Source organism: Candoia aspera, chromosome 4, assembly GCF_035149785.1.
Source record: "Candoia aspera isolate rCanAsp1 chromosome 4, rCanAsp1.hap2, whole genome shotgun sequence".
In the NCBI taxonomy this organism is placed as follows: Eukaryota; Metazoa; Chordata; class Lepidosauria; order Squamata; family Boidae; genus Candoia; species Candoia aspera.
In genome coordinates, this window is record NC_086156.1 from 75,983,533 (window position 1) to 76,006,601 (window position 23,069).

General features: G+C 40.5%; 2 protein-coding genes across 5 annotated transcripts in view; one reads left to right on the forward strand and one right to left on the reverse strand.

Annotated features, from left to right (window-relative positions):
• The window catches only part of MED1 (mediator complex subunit 1), a 249,068-nt gene extending 239,171 nt beyond the window's left edge, over positions 1-9,897 (reverse strand). For 2 of the 3 annotated variants that reach the window (XR_010067799.1, XM_063300630.1), the window contains exons 1-8: positions 9,635-9,895; positions 5,640-5,749; positions 5,108-5,186; positions 3,789-3,843; positions 2,769-2,901; positions 2,394-2,422; positions 1,218-1,289; positions 793-867 (exon numbers count right to left, since the gene is read on the reverse strand). Coding sequence is in view for 2 of the 3 variants with exons in the window: in XM_063300630.1 (XP_063156700.1) it covers positions 793-867; positions 1,218-1,289; positions 2,394-2,422; positions 2,769-2,901; positions 3,789-3,843; positions 5,108-5,186; positions 5,640-5,749; positions 9,635-9,665 (584 nt within the window). In the remaining variant the exon portion in view is untranslated. Of the gene's footprint in view, positions 1-792; positions 868-1,217; positions 1,290-2,393; positions 2,423-2,768; positions 2,902-3,788; positions 3,844-5,107; positions 5,187-5,639; positions 5,750-9,634 lie in introns of all 3 variants that reach the window. The other variant, XM_063300631.1, reaches the window with a different exon arrangement.
• An 837-nt stretch (positions 9,898-10,734) lies between these two features.
• The window catches only part of CDK12 (cyclin dependent kinase 12), a 35,918-nt gene continuing 23,583 nt past the window's right edge, over positions 10,735-23,069 (forward strand). Inside the window, exons 1-2 of one of the 2 annotated variants that reach the window (XM_063300633.1) lie at positions 10,735-12,895; positions 21,269-22,147. In XM_063300633.1, the coding sequence (XP_063156703.1) occupies positions 11,835-12,895; positions 21,269-22,147 (1,940 nt within the window). In that variant the 5' untranslated portion in view covers positions 10,735-11,834. The remainder of the gene's footprint in view (positions 12,896-21,268; positions 22,148-23,069) is intronic. The other variant, XM_063300634.1, reaches the window with a different exon arrangement.

The window sequence follows — 23,069 nt, forward strand, 5'->3', positions numbered from 1 at the left end:
ATTCCCTATTCAAAGCTTTGGAACTCATCTTATGAAAGCCACATTTGGAATCTTAGATGTAACATACATATGCAGTTCTTTAGTATAATTATAAATCGCCAAACTGAGGCTAAGATATTGCGACATAATTGTAACACTAATAACAATAACTGTTGTTATTAATAGTCAACAACTAAAAAATTACAAATACAATGCAATCCAGTAAAACAGGGTAAGGAATTAACATAATAAAAAGGAAAGAAGTTTAATAACATATATAGTATGCTGACAAACTTTCAGGCAATAGTAAGCTGGCATTTGCAATCTTACTGAATTCAGACCCAGCACCTTTTAAGAGCAATCACAATGGATCAAGTTGTGGCAGCTTTCCTGCATATTTCTGTAGACTGATCTGCTAATAAAAAATGCAAATTTTTCTCTACAGGCCAAACAACTCCTCTACTTAAGAGAGGAGTTCTGATTTAATCAGAACACTGGGTATAGTACAAGGGGCAGCATAAGACGACATCTCTATCGCCTTGTCTGAATATGGATATAGGCACTCCTGATATGGGATGTTACTATACCGCCCTCCGTTACCATCAAAAGTAAAAGACTTAAACCTTGTTAATGTGAATGCTCTCCTATGCAGAACAGAAATGATGTTGGTGAAATAATTAGATGATTATTTATCCATGGTTCAAATAGGATTAAACTCAGTGCTTTCTAAGCCCAATGTTTCACTCCCTGGATAATACTGTTTTTTTAGAGTTATAGCTAAATGCTGGGTTCATTGTGGTAAACTGCTCTTACCAGTACATCCCTGCCATCTTTGAAAGATCAAGCTCCAAGGACTGTAGAGCCAAGTACATTTTAGTTTTCAATTTGCTGAAAGAAAAAGAGGAAACTTGCTTTAAAAATTATACAGAAAAAAGTGATTTCCCCATACTATAAGAGCTAGCTAAAGGCTGTAGAATCAGGGAATGCTCCCAATTCTCTGCCAGGGGGAAAAATGTTCTCACAATGTTTTAGAATGCTAGAACCCACACCTCCCATAGTGTTATATCCAGTGTCCTGCTATCCTCCCTATCATGGTACTGTGTTATCCCCTGCTGCAGTCAGCATCGGCTGAGCTGTGACAGGATAGGACAGTGAATTACAAAAGAGCTTGTGGACATGCAAACTGCATTCTAGGATATTTCTCCAATACAGAAACTGTGGGTTAATGGAATACTTACTTGTCACCTGGCAGTTTATATAGATTGACAAGACCCTTAAGATGCTTAGAAAATTCATCGAAGTTTCTCTCTCTAGGAAAGAAGAAAATCATCTGACACTAACAATTATATTTAGCACATTATTTCTAAGAGGGAAGGGGAGAAGTGTCAGTTTTGATATTGCAAGCTCTCAATCTTCCAGTTCAGCATCCTGCTTGGGACTATTTCAGCCCAAGCTGCCTAAATGTGACACTGCATACTTCTCAGAGATACACAGGCTTTGTTAACTACCTACACTTGTATGTTGCCTATAATCTTCCTGGATTGTCTTATACCTCTCTAGCAGAGGATTCTTTATATGCTTCTCAAAGCCTCAGTTTCTAAGGCTCAAACCTTCAGAAAGAAAGATTTAGAAAGAATAATGAAAGAAAAGAAAGAAACTTTCACAATTGTATGTCCTAGAAGGATGTAATAGCCCTATTATCCTGTTAGAATGCAGAATTAAGATGGTCTTCAAAGTTTTTTCTTCCAAATTTCCCTATTTTAAATATTGAATGAGTATTCCCAGCCCACATTGCACCATTATTCAGTTCTATTTATCTGATTCACAGCATAACCCTCTTTGAAGCCCACTTAATTTTTCATCATAGCCTTTTTATCCACCCCCAATAGTTCCATGAAACACAACAATGGAGGTCACATCGGCCTGAACAAGGGCATGGGTGGGCATTCTGTGAACCTCAGTAATAAGTACAGCTTTAGAGCTATGGGAAATCTCACTGCTGACCAGCCTTAAAGGCAAGGAACCAAGCAAACCAGTCTGTATTAGCTAGCTCATTATTTGATTTTCTGACTGAGAGGGACCAAATCACTGGTTTTCTGTTGTTAATGACAGCAATTTGCAGAGAATCATTGGAAAGGAAGGGGAGAGTGTATGTGTATAAATAAAAGTGTTGAAAAGGTTGTCCTCCTATTTTCTAGTATAATCTGTATCACCCTTCCTTCTGGTGCCCTAATGGATTACAGCGTGACCAAAACTGGGTATTTTAAAGACTTAATCCTAAAGTTGGAGAAGGATAACTGATAAACTAGAAAGCTAAAATCAAAAAGCAGTTGATAAAATGGTTATCAGCTGCTAGAAAACATACAATTAGGAAAGGATGATGTAACCAGCAATCAAAAGAACACAGTACTGACCTTAGATGCTGTACCAACTCTGGGCAGCTCTAGAAAAAAGAAAATGGATAACCTACATTAACTAGAAACTGCTGGGATTAATGAGTACAATAGCATTTCCTTAAAACGAATCACATTAAAGCTTAACACAGGGACTGGGAAATCTCCTAGAATGCTCCCCCCCATGAAAACAATTATTTTTTGTTAAAAGTGAAAATGTTGTGATTTCCATGGGTATTAAAAAAAAATCTAACCAGGATAGCACCCAAGATGGTGAAAAGTCTGCCAAACATTGGCTTAGGATAATATCAGAACTTAGAATCTGGGTTATTTAAACACAAACTACACATCAACATAAAATGTGAAAAAGTAACTTAGCCACTACACTCTACATACCACAGGGTTTTCTCCATGATGTGCCACCTTGACATCACGCAGTTGTCCTGTAGTATCCAAGTGGATTTCCACATAGAACATGTCAGATGTTATGTAACATTCAGTGCCATTTGCACTAAGATGAGATCCAAGGCTTTTATAAAGGGGGAAAAATTATAAATTTCAAAAAATATTACAAGACTATATAACTTTATCAAATTTCATCAAGTCCTTATGTATACATCTATATACTGACCTCTCCTGGAGGCTCAAGTCTGACAAATTGAAACTTGAATAATTTAACTGTATTTAATGAGATTCCAATTAGTTGTAATTCATTCCATTGAATGCACCTGGAATTATATGGGGCAAATTCAATTTGGATCCAAACCAATAAAAAAATATAAGCTCCCTTTTCCATGTACTGATTATGCTTGCTAGTATATTTATCCACTACTTCATCATACTCCTTAGCTCATGGCAGAGATGTACCGAACTAGAAAAGTAGGTTCTGATACCCCAAACCAAGCACTGTCCACCCAAATTTTCACTTTTATTTCCTCAAAACAATGTTAAAATATTATGAAAATATATAAAAATGTAATTAGCAAGGTGCTGGCTAAAGAGAGCTATGAAAGCTAAGGAGTGATTTGGCATTAAGATAGCAATTATTTCAAGCTTGCTTTCAAACATAGATAATGTTGAACGTTTAAGAAGTACTCTACTTCCATCAAATTATGGAAAATTACAGTTTTAGTCCACTCAAAAACTAATTCATACAATTCAGATCACAAAGGGCCACAATAACAAGCTGTTCCCTGCAGTACAGTCCTTAAAAACAGTTGAGAAGTGAGCTTGGGTCAAGGCTGTTTGATATATTCCATGTATAACCAAAGGAAATTATGTTTCCTGCAAAAGAGTTGAAGTTGAAACTGCTTACCAGTAGAAACGTGTTTTCGTGGTATATCAAAGGGCCAATTAGATTAGTATGATTCTTTGAAATTAACCAGGCAACACCTGTAAAACAACTAAACAACTCACCCATTTTGTCTAGCAATGGACTCCAAGCGATCTGTCATAGTGGGCAGAGATGTCACTAGGAAGAAGACAGTTTAATTAAACCCAGTTCTCTATCAACTTTATTTTTCTTCATAAAAATGTTGAAATTGAGTTTTATTTTTTAGTTTAACTCTTATGATTTCTACTAAGCAGCATTAAGGTTTATTTTTTTTTCTATGGCTGTTCACCCAAAAGCCTTGGGGCAAGATGGACTAAGAATTTCATTGTCCAACAAAAATGTCTATGTCTTATTTTTCCAAAGTAAATGACTGCTGAGAGACAACTAAACTTGACAATAGCAGCACTATGCACTTATAGTCTATTGTGATTATTTAGCAAAGGTTGTGGGTGGTGGCATCTATTTTAAGAACAGGAAAACTATGCAGATGAAAATGGCAGAATCTTGTGGTTTTCCATCCAACAACTTTTCTGGATTGCTTTTCTCTTCAGCTACATGTGATAGCCAAAATGGCTGGAAGAAAAGGAATTGCAGGGAAACATGATAAGGAGACTTCTGTATGTCTCATTCAAATATCCTAATTCAGCACCATAACTTCCTGTTTTATTATTTTAGTTTGCCATATCAGCACTGCATGCTATGTAACAATTTCATTGCTGTTGATATGCATCATTCCAAATCAAGTTCCCCATTTTAAGAAATCAGGGAAACAGAGTCCCATTAATTTGCTACATTGGAGCTAAGTCTATTGTTTTAACTCTATGCCTCTTGCGTGCAAAACAGTCTTTGACTCCTTCTCTAGCTCTGCTGGGCAGGATAGAGCTGGGTGCAGAGGCTTAACCTTGCACCTGTTAACCAGCTGGGACTCTAACTGCCAGCAGGCAAAGGAGCAAGAGAAACCAAGCATGCCTCTGCCACTGTTTGCTGACTGAGTGGAGAGAAAAGGAAAAAGTAGTACTGCTTGTCCCCAAACCCATGTTCCATTGCAAAAATGCAGCAAAGGCACTGACACATTAGGAATGTGGGATTTTGTACATGAATACGCAAATGGTGCCTACTGGTTAACCTGATAAAACATACTGACACAGACTGCAGCAAGTCATTACGTATATCAGATTTACAGTCAACCCATAACTCCTTAGGAAATGTGATGGTATAAAAATATAGTTACAAAAAAGTAAGACCCAATAAATACACTGCGACTTCTTTTGAATAAATAATGCTCTGTAAACAAGACATTAAAGCCACAAAGATGTTACTACTGCCAATTCCTACAAACCAGAATTATTTCTTTTTTTAAAGTTAAACATTTAATGTGTATGTTTTTGACACAACCACCAACCTTTTAAAGCCTTCTGCAAAGTTTCCAAGCAACTGACAAGATTCTGGTGACCTCCAGAGTTCATGACAACTCGTTTTTCCTACATTCAAAAGCAATGGGGAAAAAGGATTTCATGTTCACATTCAGTAATATGATGAAAGAGAAGCAACAGCTAAGAAATTAAAACACTTAATTTCTATCTTCTACAGCTATAGAAAATGGAGATCCAGTGAGGTTGTCCTTTAGCATCACAAAGCAAACAGGAACAAAAGGATATGGATCATGACAATTCAGTGGACTGAAGACAGTTTAGAATTGTCTCATGGAATGATAGATTGTGACAACTGTTACTCAAACTTAAGTTAATTCTAATTAGTGTTTCCTAAGATCTGAGACAGCTGCTTGATAAGACAATCAATAACCCAATATCTTGGTAACAAGTCTCCATCTCTGCCAATCTTTCCTTAGACGTGTTCTAAGATGAGTTCTCCATTCACACGGGATGACAGCAAAAGCATTAAAAAAGGTTAATTTAAAATCTGTTAATCCTTACCATAATTTGTCGAACGAGCTTCATGGTTTCTGTCCAAGGTCTGCTGTTGGGATTAAACTTGACATGAAGTCTTTCCAGAAGGGAACTCATCTTATTCAGTTTCTCTGATTCTATAAGCAAAATCACAAGTCAATCATATGTAATTTATCTTGAATCTTCACCATGACCTTTGGCAAGGGAGAGTGAGACCCCTTGCTTCATTGCACTTGTCACCTTTTAACTTGATTTTTTTATTGATTTTATTGTAATTTTTTGTTTGATTGTTGTAAGCCACACAGAGTCATTGAGAGTTGGGTGGTGTAAATTATTATTTAATCTCAGCTTAGAAAAGCAGATTCAAGTTTTCTACACAGAAAAACAGCTTGCAGAAGAGGACCATGACCTATCTAACTCAGTGTTCATATTAGGTTGTGGATATACATCATCTCCTTTCTCTTCTATTCCTCATTTACAGATATAGATGGGATGATAAACAAATCACTATTCTGCAGGGTTCATCTTGCAGATAGCATCATATAAATGATCACCAAACCTAGTAAATAAGTTTCACCTGTGAAGAAAACTAATGGCACTTATTTTACCATTAATTCTCAGCACTGCATTCATGTAAGATAAGAGTTTCTGAGCTAACAATAAAGTGACTTCAAACAAGAGAAAAGATCAGGTTGAAATAAAAGGCAAATCAGATGATGTATTTTGAAATTCCTTCCTCATAGAGATCTGGTCTATTCCTTCCCTACAGCATTTCAGAAGAGCCATTAAGACCTAGTTATTCCATCTACTGCAAGAGGAAGGTATGCTTTAAGTGAAGGCTGGAATCTAGCAGGCATATTTCTTTTTATTTATTATCTTGACGTTGTAAATTTTGTTTATATTACAGGTGGGTTTATGTATTTTTGATGGGGTTGCTTTTTATTTTGTGATCTTGACTGTTAGCTTTGGGAATGGATGGCATATAAATAAACAAAATGAATAAGCCAATCTTAGCCCAACAGAAAGTTCTAAAGTTGTTTGAAAGAGGTTTTTTTAAAAAAAAAAATTAAGGTAGCCTTGCTAGATCAGGCTCACAATTATTTAAACATAAGAAGCATGGCACATTATAATAACTGTCCTCTGGGTTTAACTCAGGGTCTGATAATCAAAGGTACACTATTTGCATTAATTTGAGGCTCTGTAACTAGTCCTTTCCACACTGATTTGCCTACTGTAGCTTGAAAGTCACAGCCAATTTGGATATATTGGCTAGATATGGATATGGCCACAATTTGTTTAACAATGAATTAAGTACAATTGAGAGCCAGTTTGGTGTAGTGGTTAAGGCATCAGGCTAGAAACCGGGAAACTGTAAGTTCTAGTCCTGCCTTAGGCACAAAGCCAGCTGGGTGACCTTGGGCCAGTCACTTTCTCTCAGCCCTAGGAAGATGGCAATGGCAAAGAAGGCACTTGCAGCCAAGAAAACCGCGAGGACATGTCTAGGCAGTCTTCAAGAATCAGATATGATTGAACGGATTAAAAAAAAATCACAATTAGTTTGGTGTGCATCACAAACCAAATCCTAATTTTTGGATTACAATTCCCAATGGCTATGTTTATTAGCTACATCAAATAAACCACATGATGGCTTATCATTCAGCTTCAATTCATGTGCAGCACTAATTAAACCTGAGCTTATTTTTGCCCCGTGAATACTGTGCAATTTTGAATATATGTCATATGATTATGAAACTGACTGGATTCACACATGCTAAGCATAATATAGTTTGTTTCATATGGAATTAGGATACTATACAAAGCTGACCATTGTGGTTTGTAAACCATGGTTGACATGTATGTGTGAACCTTTTCTACATGTTGCAGGAGAAAATTCAGAATGGTGGGTTAGCTTTTCAGAAAAGTTTGGCTGTGATTACAAATTTTCTCCTATCAACTTCATCCTAAGATAGTTCTTTGGTGTGCAGGAGACAATACTGCAGCTAAAATTATTCAATATGTATCATTAGTTGTATATTATTTATAGGTCTGGAAAGAAATACTTCAAATTCCTAGGGAACTTCTGGGGGAAAAAAAGCAAATGGAGTGACGCTAATAGCAAATTTCTAGTTGTTGCACACAGCTGCAAAACTCAGTTTCTCTACTCTTTCTGCTAGAATTCTCCATTCTAGTTGACAGATTGCCTCAGGCGTTACACCACTTAAAATCCTTCACACATACAGTTGCTGGGCACCAAGTTGAAGAAGTTTGTTTTGTTGCCAACTTCATTTTAAGCTGTTTATAATCAAGCAATTGATCCATCTACTAGAGATTAACTAGCACCTGCTTTCTGTACTTAAGCTGGTTTTGTTTCTTTCTCTCTCTCTCCAGCTCTTGCCTAACTTTCCTTTGGAAGATTCTAAAGTTTTGAAATCTGGCCTACAAGAATCACAGAAAAAGAAACTACTCCACAGCTGGGCAGTCTGTGCCAGCCCACCCCCCCGCCCCCAAATCACAATACATTTAAGTTCTTCAAGCAAAATAGGAGAAGAAAGTAGAAGCCACAAATATATGAATTTATTCAGTACCGAAGGCATAGGAGGAAATAACAAACAATTGGATTAGGTTCTATTAGAATCTGCTATACAGGCTTCAAGGCCTTTTAGGACATATAAAGACACAATGGCAGATTCCCTATTTTGATCAAGCCAGATGATTCTTTTCGCTCCTGTCTCTCCAACTGCTTGGATGCTTGACATTCAGCTTTATGAATAGGTCTGAAGCATGTAGATTTTGGATTTTTATTATGTAAATACATAACCATCCCACAGCAAAATTCCTTTCCAGCCAAATCATATGCTATATCTACAGGATGAGAAAGGAGGAGAAAAAAGAAGCAAGCAATAGACAGGAAGATTTAGCACACATAACTGGAAGGCAGGAGGAGCTCATTGAAAATGTTTTCCCTTCAAAATACTTTAAATAATGAAGTCAGTTATAAGTACTAACACAGAAAGGATTATCCCAATTTCCCAATATTCATTTCGCAGATAAAACCCATGAGAAGATTACATGAAAGTGACCCAAGAAGTCATAGGCTTGGAAGTGAAATTATCTAGTCCCTTATCCTGTTTAGTGCACTATCTCTGAAATATGGCTATCCAGCCTCTGTTCAAAGACAGAAAAGACCCCACCACTTCAGAGAAAGTCTGTTCTACTACTTGATAGCTCTTACAGTCAGGAAATTTCTCCTGATATCTATCCTGAACTCTTTCCTTGAAATTTTAAACTATCGGTTCTGGTCCTGCCTTCTGGGGTAATAAAGATTAAGTCCACTCCTTTTTCTGCATGGCAATCCTTCAGATATTTGAAGACTGCTTTCATATCTCCCCTAAATCATCTTTCAGGGTAAACATACCTAGATCCTCTAACGCTTCTTCATAGAGCTTGGATTCCAGTCCCCTCACTACCTTGTCAGCCATCTTCAAAACTTGCTTTAGTTTGTCACTGTCCTTTTTGAACTGTGGTGCCCCAGAAATGGACACGGTACTCCAACTGAGGTCTGATTAGGGCAATGACTGGCCTCTATACTTCTGTTAGGGCACTCCGTGTTACCAACCGCCTTTTCAGCAGCTGCTCTCAGGCTGCTGCTCATGCCCAGATCCCTTTTATAGGTGCTTCTGCCAAGCTAAACCTCCTCCTCTCGTTTTCTTTCATTACGTTTTCCCACGCTCCTCAATACAACTACCAATTTTTCTACAAAAGCATCTTCTTGGAGCTCCATCCAAAGTTGGCAAAATTTCCCAGAACTCGCTTTAAAGAGTCTTTTCCGAAATCCCTAAGATCGACCCCTCCCGCACGGTTATCCCGACCATCACCGCCGCATCGGCAACCTCCTACTGAGCACTTGGCAAAGGGATCTTCCCACCCGAAGAGATGGCCTCCATGACTCCGACATCCCTAAAGCTTCTGCTACGGAGGAGCAGAGCAGGCGCTTTTCCCCAGCCCGAAGCCCCATCGCTCACCCTCGGCGTTGCCCTGAGCTGCCTTCATCATCCCTCCGAGGATGGTGGGGGAAAAGGGGACAGGCGCCCCCGCCGCTCTCCCTCATGTGGAGGCCTGGAGCTGCCTCAGCCAACCCCTCTCCCGCGGTGAGAAAGGGGCGGGACCGGGCAAAAGCAGCCTCCCTCAGCGCCGGCGGCTACTGCACAGCAACCGCCATCCCACCGCCCGCCGCGCGAGACCTCCCCGCTCCTCCTCTCCGGGAACGAAACGTGACAAGAGCAGAGCAGGAAGTTGTTTGAGAATCCCAGGTGGCAGCCAATGCAACGGCAGGAAGGCCGGTAGCTCTCGCGAGATTTGAAAACGGCGTCTTTCTTTCTCTGCCCTCTCCTCCCGCGTCGAGTCTAATTCCTTGTTGACGGGACGCCCGCCTTAACATCCACAGGAATACAGTAGCTGGCAGTTTTTCTTCTCTGTTTTCAAGTACAAAATGCTTTCCCATAAAGTGTCATTATCCGGAGTGGAAGGAGCAACGGTTCTGTCACGTCCGATGCTGACAGGATGTCGTTCCCAAGTTGCTTAATAAGCCTGTATTGAGAGAAAAAGGGGAAGGGGAGCGGCCATTTCTAAATGTTTGTTCCTGTTCCGAGGAAATTCATTACGTTTTTGTGGAAAGACAAAAAAAATCCCATCCGCAGCTGTCTTGTGATAAGATTTAATACATTTCATAGCAGGAAGTCAGAATAATCTAGGACCGCACAAAACCATATATCTAAACTACGGTCTTTCCCAGTTGGTTGTTAACCGTTGAGAGGAAAAATGACTGCCGGGAAGCAAACTCCCTCTTCTTTTTTTCTGTCTTGTAGGTTTTTCAATTACAAATGTCTTAATTAAGAACAGTGCGTTTCACTCTTAACTTCTTAGGGCCATCCAAGTTTTGAGGAAAAAGAAGCCCAGATCCCGCGAGACCATGGCACCAAACCTCGTGTAAGAAAACCCCAGCTGGTCAGAAACCGGGGTAACCTAATTCTCTGTCCCACCCTCGATCTTCAGGCCGGCGTCGCGAGACTTCGCAAAGCTCCGGCTGAGTGGGAGCGCGTGCGCCTGCGTGACAGCGGGTGTACGCGCACGCACGTGCGTGTTCTCGCGGTATTTGGAGAAACAGGAGCAGGTAGAGGAGTTGGGGGAAAGGAACCCCCGAGCTGTACCAAAGGAAGCCACGGCGTCGGCGGCTCGAAGGACGGCAACGACGGCGATTTTTTTTTCGTATTCTCGCGAGAGTTGGTGGCTAACCTTCTTCCCTCCTCACTTTCCTACCTTCCTCTCCCCTACCCCTCCCCCCAATCTGGAAACAGCGCCGTTTCGATCTGGGAAGTAGGTGGAAAAAGATGGGGATCCTGGCTTGGGGAACTTACTAGAAATTCAGGCTGAGGAAGGGGGACTCCCCTTAGGTGAGACTCGTTGGGCTTGGTCACGGGCCTCCAGGTTTTGCCCAGTGAGCCAGGCCCCGGGGCGGGCTGCAGGTGTGTATAGTAACCCCTCTCAGGAAGTTAAGGATATAGCAAATAAATTCAGACCCCACTTTCATTTCGTAGGGACGTGGGACCTTGAGTTAGTGGCAAAGCAGCCTTGACCCAAGGGAGTCCACTGCTTAAGTACTTTGGGGGGCTACTATTAGGGGACCCCTGTTTCAAAAATCTGGAAGTGAACTAGTCTCTTTCAATAACTTTTTTTTTTTCTGCTTGGAAAGTTCAATTCCTTGCCTATTTACAAACTGGGGTTTATGTATATTTTTACCCCTTTAATCAACCCTTTTGGGAATTCATTTCTGAAACTAGAGGTTAATTGAGACCTGGAATTAAGGAAGAGCAGGTGCTTACTCAGGGTTAAAAACGCCTTCTCTTCCCTTCCTACTTCTGAAGTGTGGGATCAGAAGATATTTTGACAAAGAATTATTTTTCTCCAGTTGAAAGGTGGGCTCAACTCAGTTTTAGACTATTTCTGAGACAACTTTATCTTATTATATTCTGCATGTCATTGTAGAAAAGGCATTAACAGAGCAACCCCATCTACCCTCATGTAAAGAGACAAGAGTGGGTTGAATGTAGGACGCAGGTAACAAAAGGGAAAGCAGCCCTTCCATTGTAGGAGGGGGTGTCTTGAAGATTAGAATTTGGGCTTTTTGGAGGATTCCTCCCTTTTTTCAAGCACAGTGGAGAAGGAATGCCAAACCCAGAGAGACATGGGGGCAAGAAGGATGCGGGAGGAGGGGGGTCTTTGCATCAAGATACAGTGTCCAGCAGTGGGAGCTCAAACAGCAGAGAGAGGCACCGGCTCTCCAAGCATAAAAGACACAGATCGAGGCATTCCAAAGATTCACCGTTGGGGTCCCAAGAAGGAGGAGCACCACTTGGCAGCATGATCAAGCCATTGGTAGAATATGATGATATCAGCTCTGATTCTGACACCTTCTCAGAAGAAGCAGTCCTCAAGTTGGAACGTAGAGAAAATGATGAGAGGAAAGGGACATCAGACAGGAGTGATCGACTACATCGACATCGTCATCATCAGCACAAGCGAGTCCGTGAGTTGATGAAAAGTAAGCTGGGGGACAAGGAGAAGAGACTGGACAGGAATCAAGAGTCCTCAGGCAAGTTGAGTTCTACTAAAGATAGACTGTCTGGGACTTCCAAAAGGCTACATGAGGAGAATGATGACCATTCAATTAAATCATTCAAAAGCAGTAGCAAAGATTCCCGGTCAGCCAAACTGCATAAGGAGAAGTCTAGGAAAGAGCGGGAGGCAAAATCTGGTCACAAGGATCGCAGTAAAAGTCATCGGAAAAGAGATGCCCCCAAAAGCTACAAGTCACTGGACAGTCCAAAGCGGAAATCCAGAAGTCCACACCGTAAGTGGTCAGATAGTCCCAAACAAGATGACAGTCCCTCAGGAGCATCCTATACACAGGACTATGACAACAGCCCTCCACGCTCACACACATCCAGTAACTATGATTCCTATAAGAAGAGTCCTAGCGTATCCTCACGACGACCATCAGTCAGCCCTCCGTATAAGGAACCTGCTGCCTACCAATCCAATATACGTTCTCCCAGCCCTTATGGCAGGAGACAGCGATCAGTCAGCCCATACAGCAGGAGGCGTTCATCCAGCTATGAAAGAGGAAGTGGATCCTACAGCGGAAGATCCCCCAGCCCATTCAATCGAAGGCGCTCCAGCAGTCCTTTTGTTTCCAAGCGGTCTTTGAGTCGTAGTCCTGTTTCCAGGTATTTGGTCTTCATAGTTAAATCAGAACTCTTGGGCCTCTTAAGTACAAATGTAACGGAAGGGGCTGATGTCCCAGAATCATTGTTACTGTCTGTCAGAACAGAAAATGTTTTATATTCCTCTGTATCATGATTAATTAGGATAGCCTTTCCCACCATGATGTGTTCATATGTGTTGGATTATAACACCTGCTATTACAAAGTAGCATGATCATGATAGTGAGACTGGAGTTGGAGTCTAACACATATGGAGGACACAATATTAAAGCAGGCTGATTTAAGGTACAAGCTTATTTTGTTTGTCTTGCAGTATTGTTGTATCCTAGGTAATAATTTTTGTCTTACTGATCTGGAGAATGTGAAGTTGAAAAGAAGCCAGGTCAGCCAGTAAGACACTGATCTGATTGGATATCATGCTAAGACATCGTTGAAAATGACAAAACTTATTTGCAGTGAGCATTAGTCTTGCATGTTTTCAGCATACCTTTTTATTTTGGTTTGGTTTGTCTACAATTTGTCATGTCATCAAAACCTGGCAAACTAGAATCATTAATCAAATCATGATTGGCATAAACTACAGTTCATTAAAGTTGGATGACATACATGCAGATAGGTAGCTTCTGTGTCAGAGGTATGTAAACAAGGAACAAACTTCCAAGATCTACTGCTACATTGTTTTCATAATGCTAAATTCAGATTTAGTGTAACTTCAGGCAGTGATTTCTGATAACCAAAACTGCAGCTTAGTTCATACTCCTGGGCCATGATCCATATTGTGACTTTTCAGTTTTTATAGAATTAACTGGAATAGGTGCCAGAATGTGCTTATTAAATATGTAAACTTCCGGGTTGCAAAGAACTTTTTTTCTTTAGCACGCTGAACTCAAAGAACATGAGGTACATTTAATTTTATATCACTTAAGTATATAGTATTAACGTTTCAGATTTTATTAGCCTTCATGGTATCCTATTTTCTCAGCTTTATGCTAGTAACAAAGTGGGAAAATCCCAGTGGTTTTAGAAGAGTGCACTTCCATATAGTTTTGCTTACATAGTTTTATCAGAATTATTTTACTAGATTTTTTTTTATGGGGATAGACATACTTTCTTTTGATAAACTCTTAGATAAACAACAGTGGTTACATGCTCAAAATTCATTTTTATTTTTTATCCTGCCTTTATTATTTTTATGAATAACTCAAGGCAGCGAACATACCTAATACTCCTTCCTCCTCCTATTTTCTCCACAACAACAACCCTGTGAGGTGGGTTGGGCTGAGAGAGAGTGACTGACTGGCCCAAGGTCACCCAGCCAGCTTTCATGCTGAAGGTGGGACTAGAACTCACAGCCTCATGGTTTCTAGCCCAGCACCTTAACCACTGGACCAGACTGGCTTTTTTGATTGCAGCTTCTGATATTTATGAATGCCACGAGGGAAGTCAGTGCAGCTAAAATGTATTTATATTATTCCTTGTGAACTGTACTTTTAACAACTAATTGAAACCTAAAAGCTGAAAGGAACTTAAACAACAGTCTTGTCCCATGGTTTTGAATATTCACAGGGCTCACATCTTCCTAGTTGTGAATTCTGGATGGTCTTCATGCGGTGTGTCTCTCACAGCTCCATTCTCCTCTCTGCAATGAGATAGTTAATGACCTTGAGAGAAAGTATGTAGTTAACACACAGCACTTTATGTGGAGGAAATGCTTGTGGAACAAGTATTGATTGTTAGACAAACTGCCCACCAAGTGTGATAAGAAAAAAATGTCAGTACCATTAAGTAGGTTCTTTGCATTGTATAGTTTTCCTTTGGACCGTGAAGTATATGCTTTTATAAATCCTGCACTTGGTGTGCTACATTTTGAATTCAATACTTTTTGTTTCCATGATTAAGTTGGTTGGTCCATCAGCTCTGGGCAATTACTTTTAAATTATGTAGGACAAATGGAGCTGGTGCTTCCTGCTCACTATGGACCAAATCTCAGGAAAGCATCCATCTGTCAGTTGAGAAAGAATTGGTTAATTTGAGTAAACATCTTCTGATCTTAACTATTTTTAGAGAACTGTGCTGAAAGTAACTTGGTTGAGTCTTTATGATGTGCTGGGTAAAGTGTCACATGTCACTAACAGTAACAAGAAGTGTATTTAAATATGTGAAGCTACAAGGAGGCGTCTCATTCCTGTTCATTTTTCATATTCTCTTATATTTCACTTCATAGTTCTGTCTGGTGTACTAGTTTGCTAACTCTTTTTCCCACCCACCTGCTATATGTATTGGGTTCTGAAACTCTTAACCATTTCTAACTCTCATTCTCCAGTGAAGTCTTCTATAAAGAACATTCCCTTTCTCTAAACTGACTGTTCATAATGGCTGGGGAATGGCTGCTTATAACTGGGCTAAAAAAAATGTGATAGAATCCACTATCAAATTAGGTGTCTGTAGTGAGTTGAAGAGCTAATTCTCAGGTGCAGTGTTGGATTCCTAAATGAGCAGGGATTGACAGACTGCTGACTTTATTGAAGGTTAGAGAATGGGATATGGATCACTGGAGCTCAAATATCCTGTGAAGGATCTTGTTGCAGATTTATTAGTACACTTTGATGATCTGAATTCTGGGAAACATTTTAGGGGACCCTCTTGGATTGTATGAGGAACAAATGAAGAGTATTCTACATATTACTTTACCTGGAAGTGGGCCCTGAAGCATACCTAACATTTTTTTGACTCTGGTTGGGTTCACATGTCACTAAATCTTGTGGTGGTTTGTTTGGTTATGACTTAGTGTGCTGAATGAATCCAGCTATTGTGGTAAAATTCGCTTTTAAAACAAACCACACCATAGCTTTTAAAACAAACCATACTGTAATGTGATGTGTGAGAACCAGAGGGTGGAATAACCATCCTTCAGCCGAAAGAACAAAATAGTTTTTTGTTAAATTATTATGAGCCTTATTATTGTTAAATTCCTGTAGATAATTAGTATTTCCCAGTAATGACTCATCACTGCAAAGGAGGGAGCCCCAGTTAAGTTACATTCAAGAAAGAATATTCCCCTTTTCTCTTGATAGAGGTCTGTCCTTATGTTTCCAAAATAACATCAGTAAACATGAATTTGGTATCACCAAGAATAACTAGTTTTTTCCATATTGGAAGCCATGTAAACAGTTTAAACTGCCTAAAACAGCAAATAATGCCTTTATACTTACTTACTGATGTTGTTGTTTATTCGTTTAGTCGCTTCCGACTCTTCGTGACTTCATGGACCAGCCCACGCCAGAGCTTCCTGTCGGTCGTCAACACCCCCAGCTCCCTCAGGGACGAGTCCGTCACCTCTAGAATATCATCCATCCATCTTGCCCTTGGTCGGCCCCTCTTCCTTTTGCCTTCCACTCTCCCTACCATCAGCATCTTCTCCAGGCTGTCCTGTCTTCTCATTATGTGGCCAAAGTATTTCAGTTTTGCCTTTAATATCGTTCCCTCAAGTGAGCAGTCTGGCTTTATTTCCTGGAGGATGGACTGGTTTGATCTTCTTGCAGTCCAAGGCACTCTCAGAATTTTCCTCCAACACCACAGTTCAAAAGCATCGATCTTCCTTCTCTCAGCCTTCCTTATGGTCCAGCTCTCGCAGCCATATGTTACTACGGGGAACACCATTGCTTTAACTATGTGGACCTTTGTTGTCAGTGTGATGTCTCTGCTCTTAACTATTTTATCGAGATTTGTCATTGCTCTTCTCCCAAGGATTAAGCATCTTCTGATTTCCTGACTGCAGTCAGCATCTGCAGTAATCTTCGCACCTAGAAATACAAAGTCTTTCACTGCTTCTACATTTTCTCCCTCTATTTGCCAGTTATCAATCAAGCTGGTTGCCATAATCTTGGTTTTTTTGAGGTTTAGCTGCAAGCCAGCTTTTGCACTTTCTTCTTTCACCTTCATCATAAGGCTCCTCAGTTCCTCTTCGCTTTCAGTCATCAAAGTGGTATCATCTGCATATCTAAGATCGTTAATGTTTCCTCCAGTGATTTTAACTCCAGCCTTGGATTTCTCAAGCCCAGAATGTCGCATGATGTGTTCTGCGTACAAGTTGAATAGGTAGGGTGAGAGTATGCAGCCGTACTCCTTTCCCAATCTTAAACCAGTCCGTTGTTCCGTGGTCTGTTCTTACTGTTGCTACTTGGTCGTTATACAGATTCTTCAGGAGGCAGACAAGATGACTTGGTATCCCCATGCCACTAAGAACTTGCCACAATTTGTTATGGTCCACACAGTCAAAGACTTTAGAATAGTCAATAAAACAGAAATAGATGTTTTTCTGAAACTCCCTGGCTTTTTCCATTATCCAGCGGATATTGGCAATTTGGTCCCTAGTTCCTCTGCCTTTTCTAAACCCAGCTTGTACCTCTGGCAATTCTCGCTCCATGAATTGCTGAAGTCTACCTTGCAGGATCTTGAGCATTACCTTACTGGCATGTGAAATGAGTGCCACTGTTCGATAGTTTGAACATTCTTTAGTGTTTCCCTTTTTTGGTATGGGGATATAAGTTGATTTTTTCCAGTCTGATGGCCATTCTTGTGTTTTCCGAATTTGCTGGCATATAGCATGCATTACCTTGACAGCATCATCTTGCAAGATTTTGAACAGTTCAGCTGGGATGCCGTCGTCTCCTGCTGCCTTGTTATTAGCAATGCTCCTTAAGGCCCATTCAACCTCACTCTTCAGGATGTCTGGCTTTAGCTCACTGACCACACCATCAAAGCTATTCCCGATATTGTTATCCTTCCTGTACAGGTCTTCTGTATATTCTTGCCACCTTTTCTTGATCTCTTCTTCTTCTGTTAGGTCCTTGCCATCTTTGTTTTTGATCATACCCATTTTGGCCTGGAATTTACCTCCAATGTTTCTAATTTTCTGGAAGAGGTCTCTTGTCCTTTCTATTCTATTGTCTTCTTCCACTTCCACGCATTGCTTGTTTAAAAATAATTCCTTATCTCGTCTAGCTAACCTCTGGAATTTTGCATTTAATTGGGCATATCTCCCCCTATCACTGTTGCCTTTGGCTTTCCTTCTTTCTTGGGCTACTTCTAGTGTCTCAGCAGACAGCCATTTTGCCTTCTTGGTTTTCTCTTTCTTTGGGATGTATTTTGTTGCCGCCTCCTGAACAATGTTGCGAACTTCTGTCCATAGTTCTTCCGGAACCCTATCTACTACGTCCAGTCCCTTAAATCTGTTCTTCACCTCCACTGCATATTCCTTAGGAATATTAGTGAGCTCATATCTAGCTGATCTGTGGGTCTTCCCTAATCTCTTTAGTCTGATCCTAAATTGTGCAAGAAGTAGTTTGTGATCTGAACTACAGTCAGCTCCAGGTCTTGTTTTTACCGACTGTATAGATGACCGCCACCTTTGGTTGCAAAGGATGTAAATCTGGTTTTGGTGTTGTCCATCTGGTGAAGTCCATGTATAAAGCCGTCTCTTAGGTTGTCGGAAGAGAGTGTTTGTTATGCAGAGTGAGGTGTCTTGGCAAAATTCTATCAGCCTATGTCCTGCTTCGTTTTGTTCTCCCAGGCCATGCTTACCTATAATTCCAGGTGTCATTTGACTGCCCACATTAGCATTCCAGTCTCCCGTGATGAAAATAACATCTCTTTTAGGCGTGTTGTCCAGTAGGTCCTGCAGATCCTCATAGAACTGCTCTACTTCAGCTTCTTCAGCATCTGTGGTTGGGGCATATATTTGGATCACTGTGATGTTAGATGGCTTGCCCTGAATTCGAATTGAGATTATTCTATCATTTTTTGGATGGTATCCAAGCACTGCTTTAGCCACTTTACTATTAATTATGAAGGCTACTCTATTTCTTCTGTGGTCCTCTTGTCCACAGTAGTAGATCTGGTGGTCATCTGATGTGAAGTGGCCCATTCCAGTCCATTTCAGTTCACTGACGCCCAAAATGTCTAGCTTTAATCTTGACATCTCCCCACTAACCACATCCAATTTGCCCTGGCTCATAGATCTTACATTCCAGGTTCCAATGGTGTGTTGATCCTTAGAACATCGGATTCACCGTTCACCACCAGCACCGTCGGCCGCTAGCCGTCCTTTCGGCTTTGAGCTAGCTGCGTCATCACGTCTGGGGCTAGTTGAACTCATCCTCTGTTCCTCCCCAGTAGCATTTTGACCATCTTCCGACCTGGGGGTCTCATCTTCCGATGGTATACCGACATATCTCTGGTTGTACTGATCCATTTAGTTTTCATGGCAAGAATACTGGGGTGGGTTGCCATTACCTTCCCCAGGGATCGCATTTAGTCTGACCTCTCTGTCATGACCTTCCCGTCTTGGGTGGCCCTTCATGGTTTAGCTCATGGCATCATTGAGGTGCTCAAGCTCCAGCACCACGACAAGGTAATGATCCTTTGCTGAAGTACTTACTGATAGCTTATTCAAAGTTAGAATAAAATTAGAATAATTGGCTTAAATCTGAGTTCAGCCCTATTTCGTGACTTAATGACATTCTTTTCTCAATCACGTTTATTTAGTGACCTCTACTGGCTTTGTGGGTGGCTTACTGCTGTTTCTGGCCTCTTTCATGGCCTAATTTATCTTCTGAGTTTAATTTAAATCAACAGTGCCTGTCATAAACAACTGCATGTTCGATGTTGCCTATGTAATGATCCAGGCAACTGGATTTCTGGACACCAGCGTCTGCATGTCTTGGTAACCATACTGTCTTAATAATGAATGTAGTTAAGGTAAAAAAAATACTAAAACTTTTAAATAATCTGAAAATAATGAAGTAAAGTAAGGAGGCAGCTTTTAATATAGTTCCCTAATAAAAAAAATTAAAAAATTAAAAAGTAAGGCAGCTAACATCCACATTTCAAACTGCTACTATATCTCCTAAATTTTAGATTAGTAACCTACAGTGCAAAGACCTGAGGTGCTCCTGTTAGACCTCAGGAGTAAATAAATTCTCAACTGCCTGTAATTTCTGCCTGTAGTTGAGTACAGAAATTGCTTTGAAATCTTTATGTTTGTAGGTTAATTTTGTTGGAGTTCTAGTGTTTGGGGTTAGTAATGATTTAGGTAAGATTACTGATCTACTTAGATCTGATTCTTAGAACAGTTTTGTCCACTAGTGTTAGAACTGAGGAGGCACACTGTCAGGGAAAGATTAGGGAAGACTAAGAACCAATGTGTGGGTTTCTAACACATGGTATTAAGTTTTGATTTTGCCAGTTCTTTTAATTTAATTTCTACTTTCAGGAGCTGTGGGTAGGGTATATAGCACTCCATCCTCTTATTTTTATATCATAATAACCCTGTGAAATAGGTTGATCTAAAAAAGAGTGATTGGCCCATAGTCACACAGTAAGCTTCTGTGGCTGAGGATGCACTAGAACCTGGGTCTCCCTATTCTAGTCTAACACCTTAACTGCCACACTATACTGGAAAGTACATAGCCCATGCTGAACAGCAGAGCTGAAAATCTATTTCCTTTCTGAGCTGGCCAGTGAACTTTCAGTCTTCTTGGTGCTAAAGAAAAGGAAACATCAATGAGTTCTTTTTCTGGTTACATGGAATCTCTAAGGGCATCTTAGGAGAGTAACCACCAATGTGGGAAAGTGAAGCTTGAAAGCAGTGCTGACCCAAACAGAGGCAACTCTGCTTCCCTCTCTCCCATCCCTCTTCCAGTCAGAACATTTTAAAGAAAAGCTTTGTAGTAAAGATTTCTGCCTTATCACAGAAGTTTCTGTGATGTTTAGTGCAGGGAGTATATCACTGTTTATGCACATACAAACGAAGTGATATCATGGTTTCCAGCTTCTAAGCAAAAGGTTGAGGTATAAACATATCCAGGCCTAAAATGTTTGACCCCTTTTATTTTAACAGGTGGTACAATGAAGATTGTTGTATTATGTTATCCGGTATACATGAGTGGAAGGTGCAGATTCAGCTTATGCACATAAAGTGGGGGGGAGATGGGCTGTGATAAATTTGGTAAATAAATAAAATAAATAAAGTGAACCTATAGAAGAAAATGGAGAAGTCTGTAGCAAGTTGGAATGTGCACTGGAGCTTTAGGGTCATTGTCACTGTGTATACATAGATTGGGTTCACAAATGGTTAAACCATGATGTATTTTAACCATGGTTTGATGAATAAGTCAGCTGGGTTTATGCAGCACTTAACCATGGCTTACAGACTGCAATGGCTGGGTTCACATATCTTGTAATCCCAAACCAAATATATATGGTGTAGTAGAAAAACATATCAAGCATACTTCCTGAGAGCTGGAGGTTGATTTTTACAAAAACTATGGCAGTTGATCTTATGGGATTCTGATATATCCTATTCTGTTTTCATAGGAAGCCCATGAAATCCCGAAGCAGAAGTCCCGCTTATTCAAGGCATTCATCATCACATAACAAAAAGCAGAGAACTGGGTCTCGCAGTCGCCATTCCAGTATCTCACCTGCTCGGCTACCACTGACCTCCAGTTTGGGAGCTGAGCTGAGTAGGAAGAAAAAGGAGAGAGCTGCAGCAGCAGCTGCTGCAGCAAAGGTTGATGGAAAGGAGAGCAAGGACTCACCTAGCCTGTTGTCTAGGAAAGAAAATAACTTAGCTGAAGTAAAAGAGTCTGTAATGGATGTCAAGAAGGCAAAAATGGCTAAGCCTGAAAAATGTCCTCCTGATCTAGAGACAGTAAATACTCTACAGCACAATGCAGAGGCGAAAACAACTCCTGAACCTGTCAAAACAAAGACAGTAGAAAATTCTGAGAAGAAACTACCTGCTTCAGTTAAAGACTCAAAAACAGTGGGAACAAAAGATATGAAACTTGTTATAGCAAAGGAGGAAACTGTGACTCCAAAAGAAATAGAGACCGTTGAGCAAGAGGTCCCACCTCCTTTGCCTTCTGTAAAGTCACTCCCTCCTTTACCAACATCATCCCCACCTCCTCAGATTCCTCCTCCATTGCCCCCTTTGCCTCCATTGCCAGTTGTCCCCCCTCTACCACCTGCCCAGTCATCTACCATTCACAGCCCTGCTTTAGTTCCTTTGTGTCTGCCATCTTCTGCCCATTCTAAGACATCCTTGACTTCTCAGGCTAACTCTCAGTCCACCATGCAATCCTCCTCAAAGGGACATGTTTCTGTGACCATAGCTGTCCCACATCTGAAAACATCAACGTTGCCTCCACTCCCTTTCCCACCAATCTTGCCTGGGGAAGATGAGTTGGAAAGGTAAGGTTTATAGACACTGCTATTCTACAAAGGCTTGTTAGTGTAATAGATCGCTTACTTCACTGTTCTGATGCAAATGTTGGTATTTGAAAACTGTTGACCTGGTGAGGTAAGTTCTGTAGTCAGTTATTATTGGCAGAAGTAGTAGTCTGGTTCCTACCTCTGGAACCTTGAATTAGTAATGTGGACAGAACTGGGAATTCCTTGCAGGATATGAAGGATGTTTCTCCTTAATAGAGAAGAACATGGGTAGCACTGCTGGGAGTGCTTAGCCTGAAATGCTTGGTATGTCGAGATTGTTTTAGACTCAGATGATGTGGCTGATAATCCTACTGTTGTTTTCAGTGTTTACTCTTGCTTGCACTGCTCTTTATGAAGATAGCCCAGAAATGTTCATGTCTGGAAAATTTTTAAGTAGGCTAGCACTGTGCTTTTGGATCCAAAGTTCCCTTTAAATAGCCAATGCATAGCAGTTTGTTTTATTATCAGTATTTGCTTGCCATATTTGGAGCCAGCAATGATCTTCTTAAGTCAGATACTGATTTTCTTTTTTTGGCAGTAAAGCATAATTTTGCCTTTTCATGAAGCTGTCTTGGTTGCTGTCTCACTGGACATGTTATCCTGTTTTCACCTGTCTCCTTTTATACATAAATAGGATGATAGGAGGACTGTGCTAGACCAAGATTTGCTGTGGTTGTGACCTGATTTTTCTCAGCTAGATTATAGTCTTTGCACTATTTCCATTTTCATTATTTTAGTCTGAGTCTTTTTCTCTTCCAGTCTATCAAAATATTCCTCATGTTGTAGGGAGCTTCTAACTAGTAAAAAGTGTAACAATCATGAGCCTAACACTTAGATTTTGGGGGGCGCAAAGCTGGATTTTTATGATCCTTTGAGAGCTTGAGTGATGCAGCATGACTGG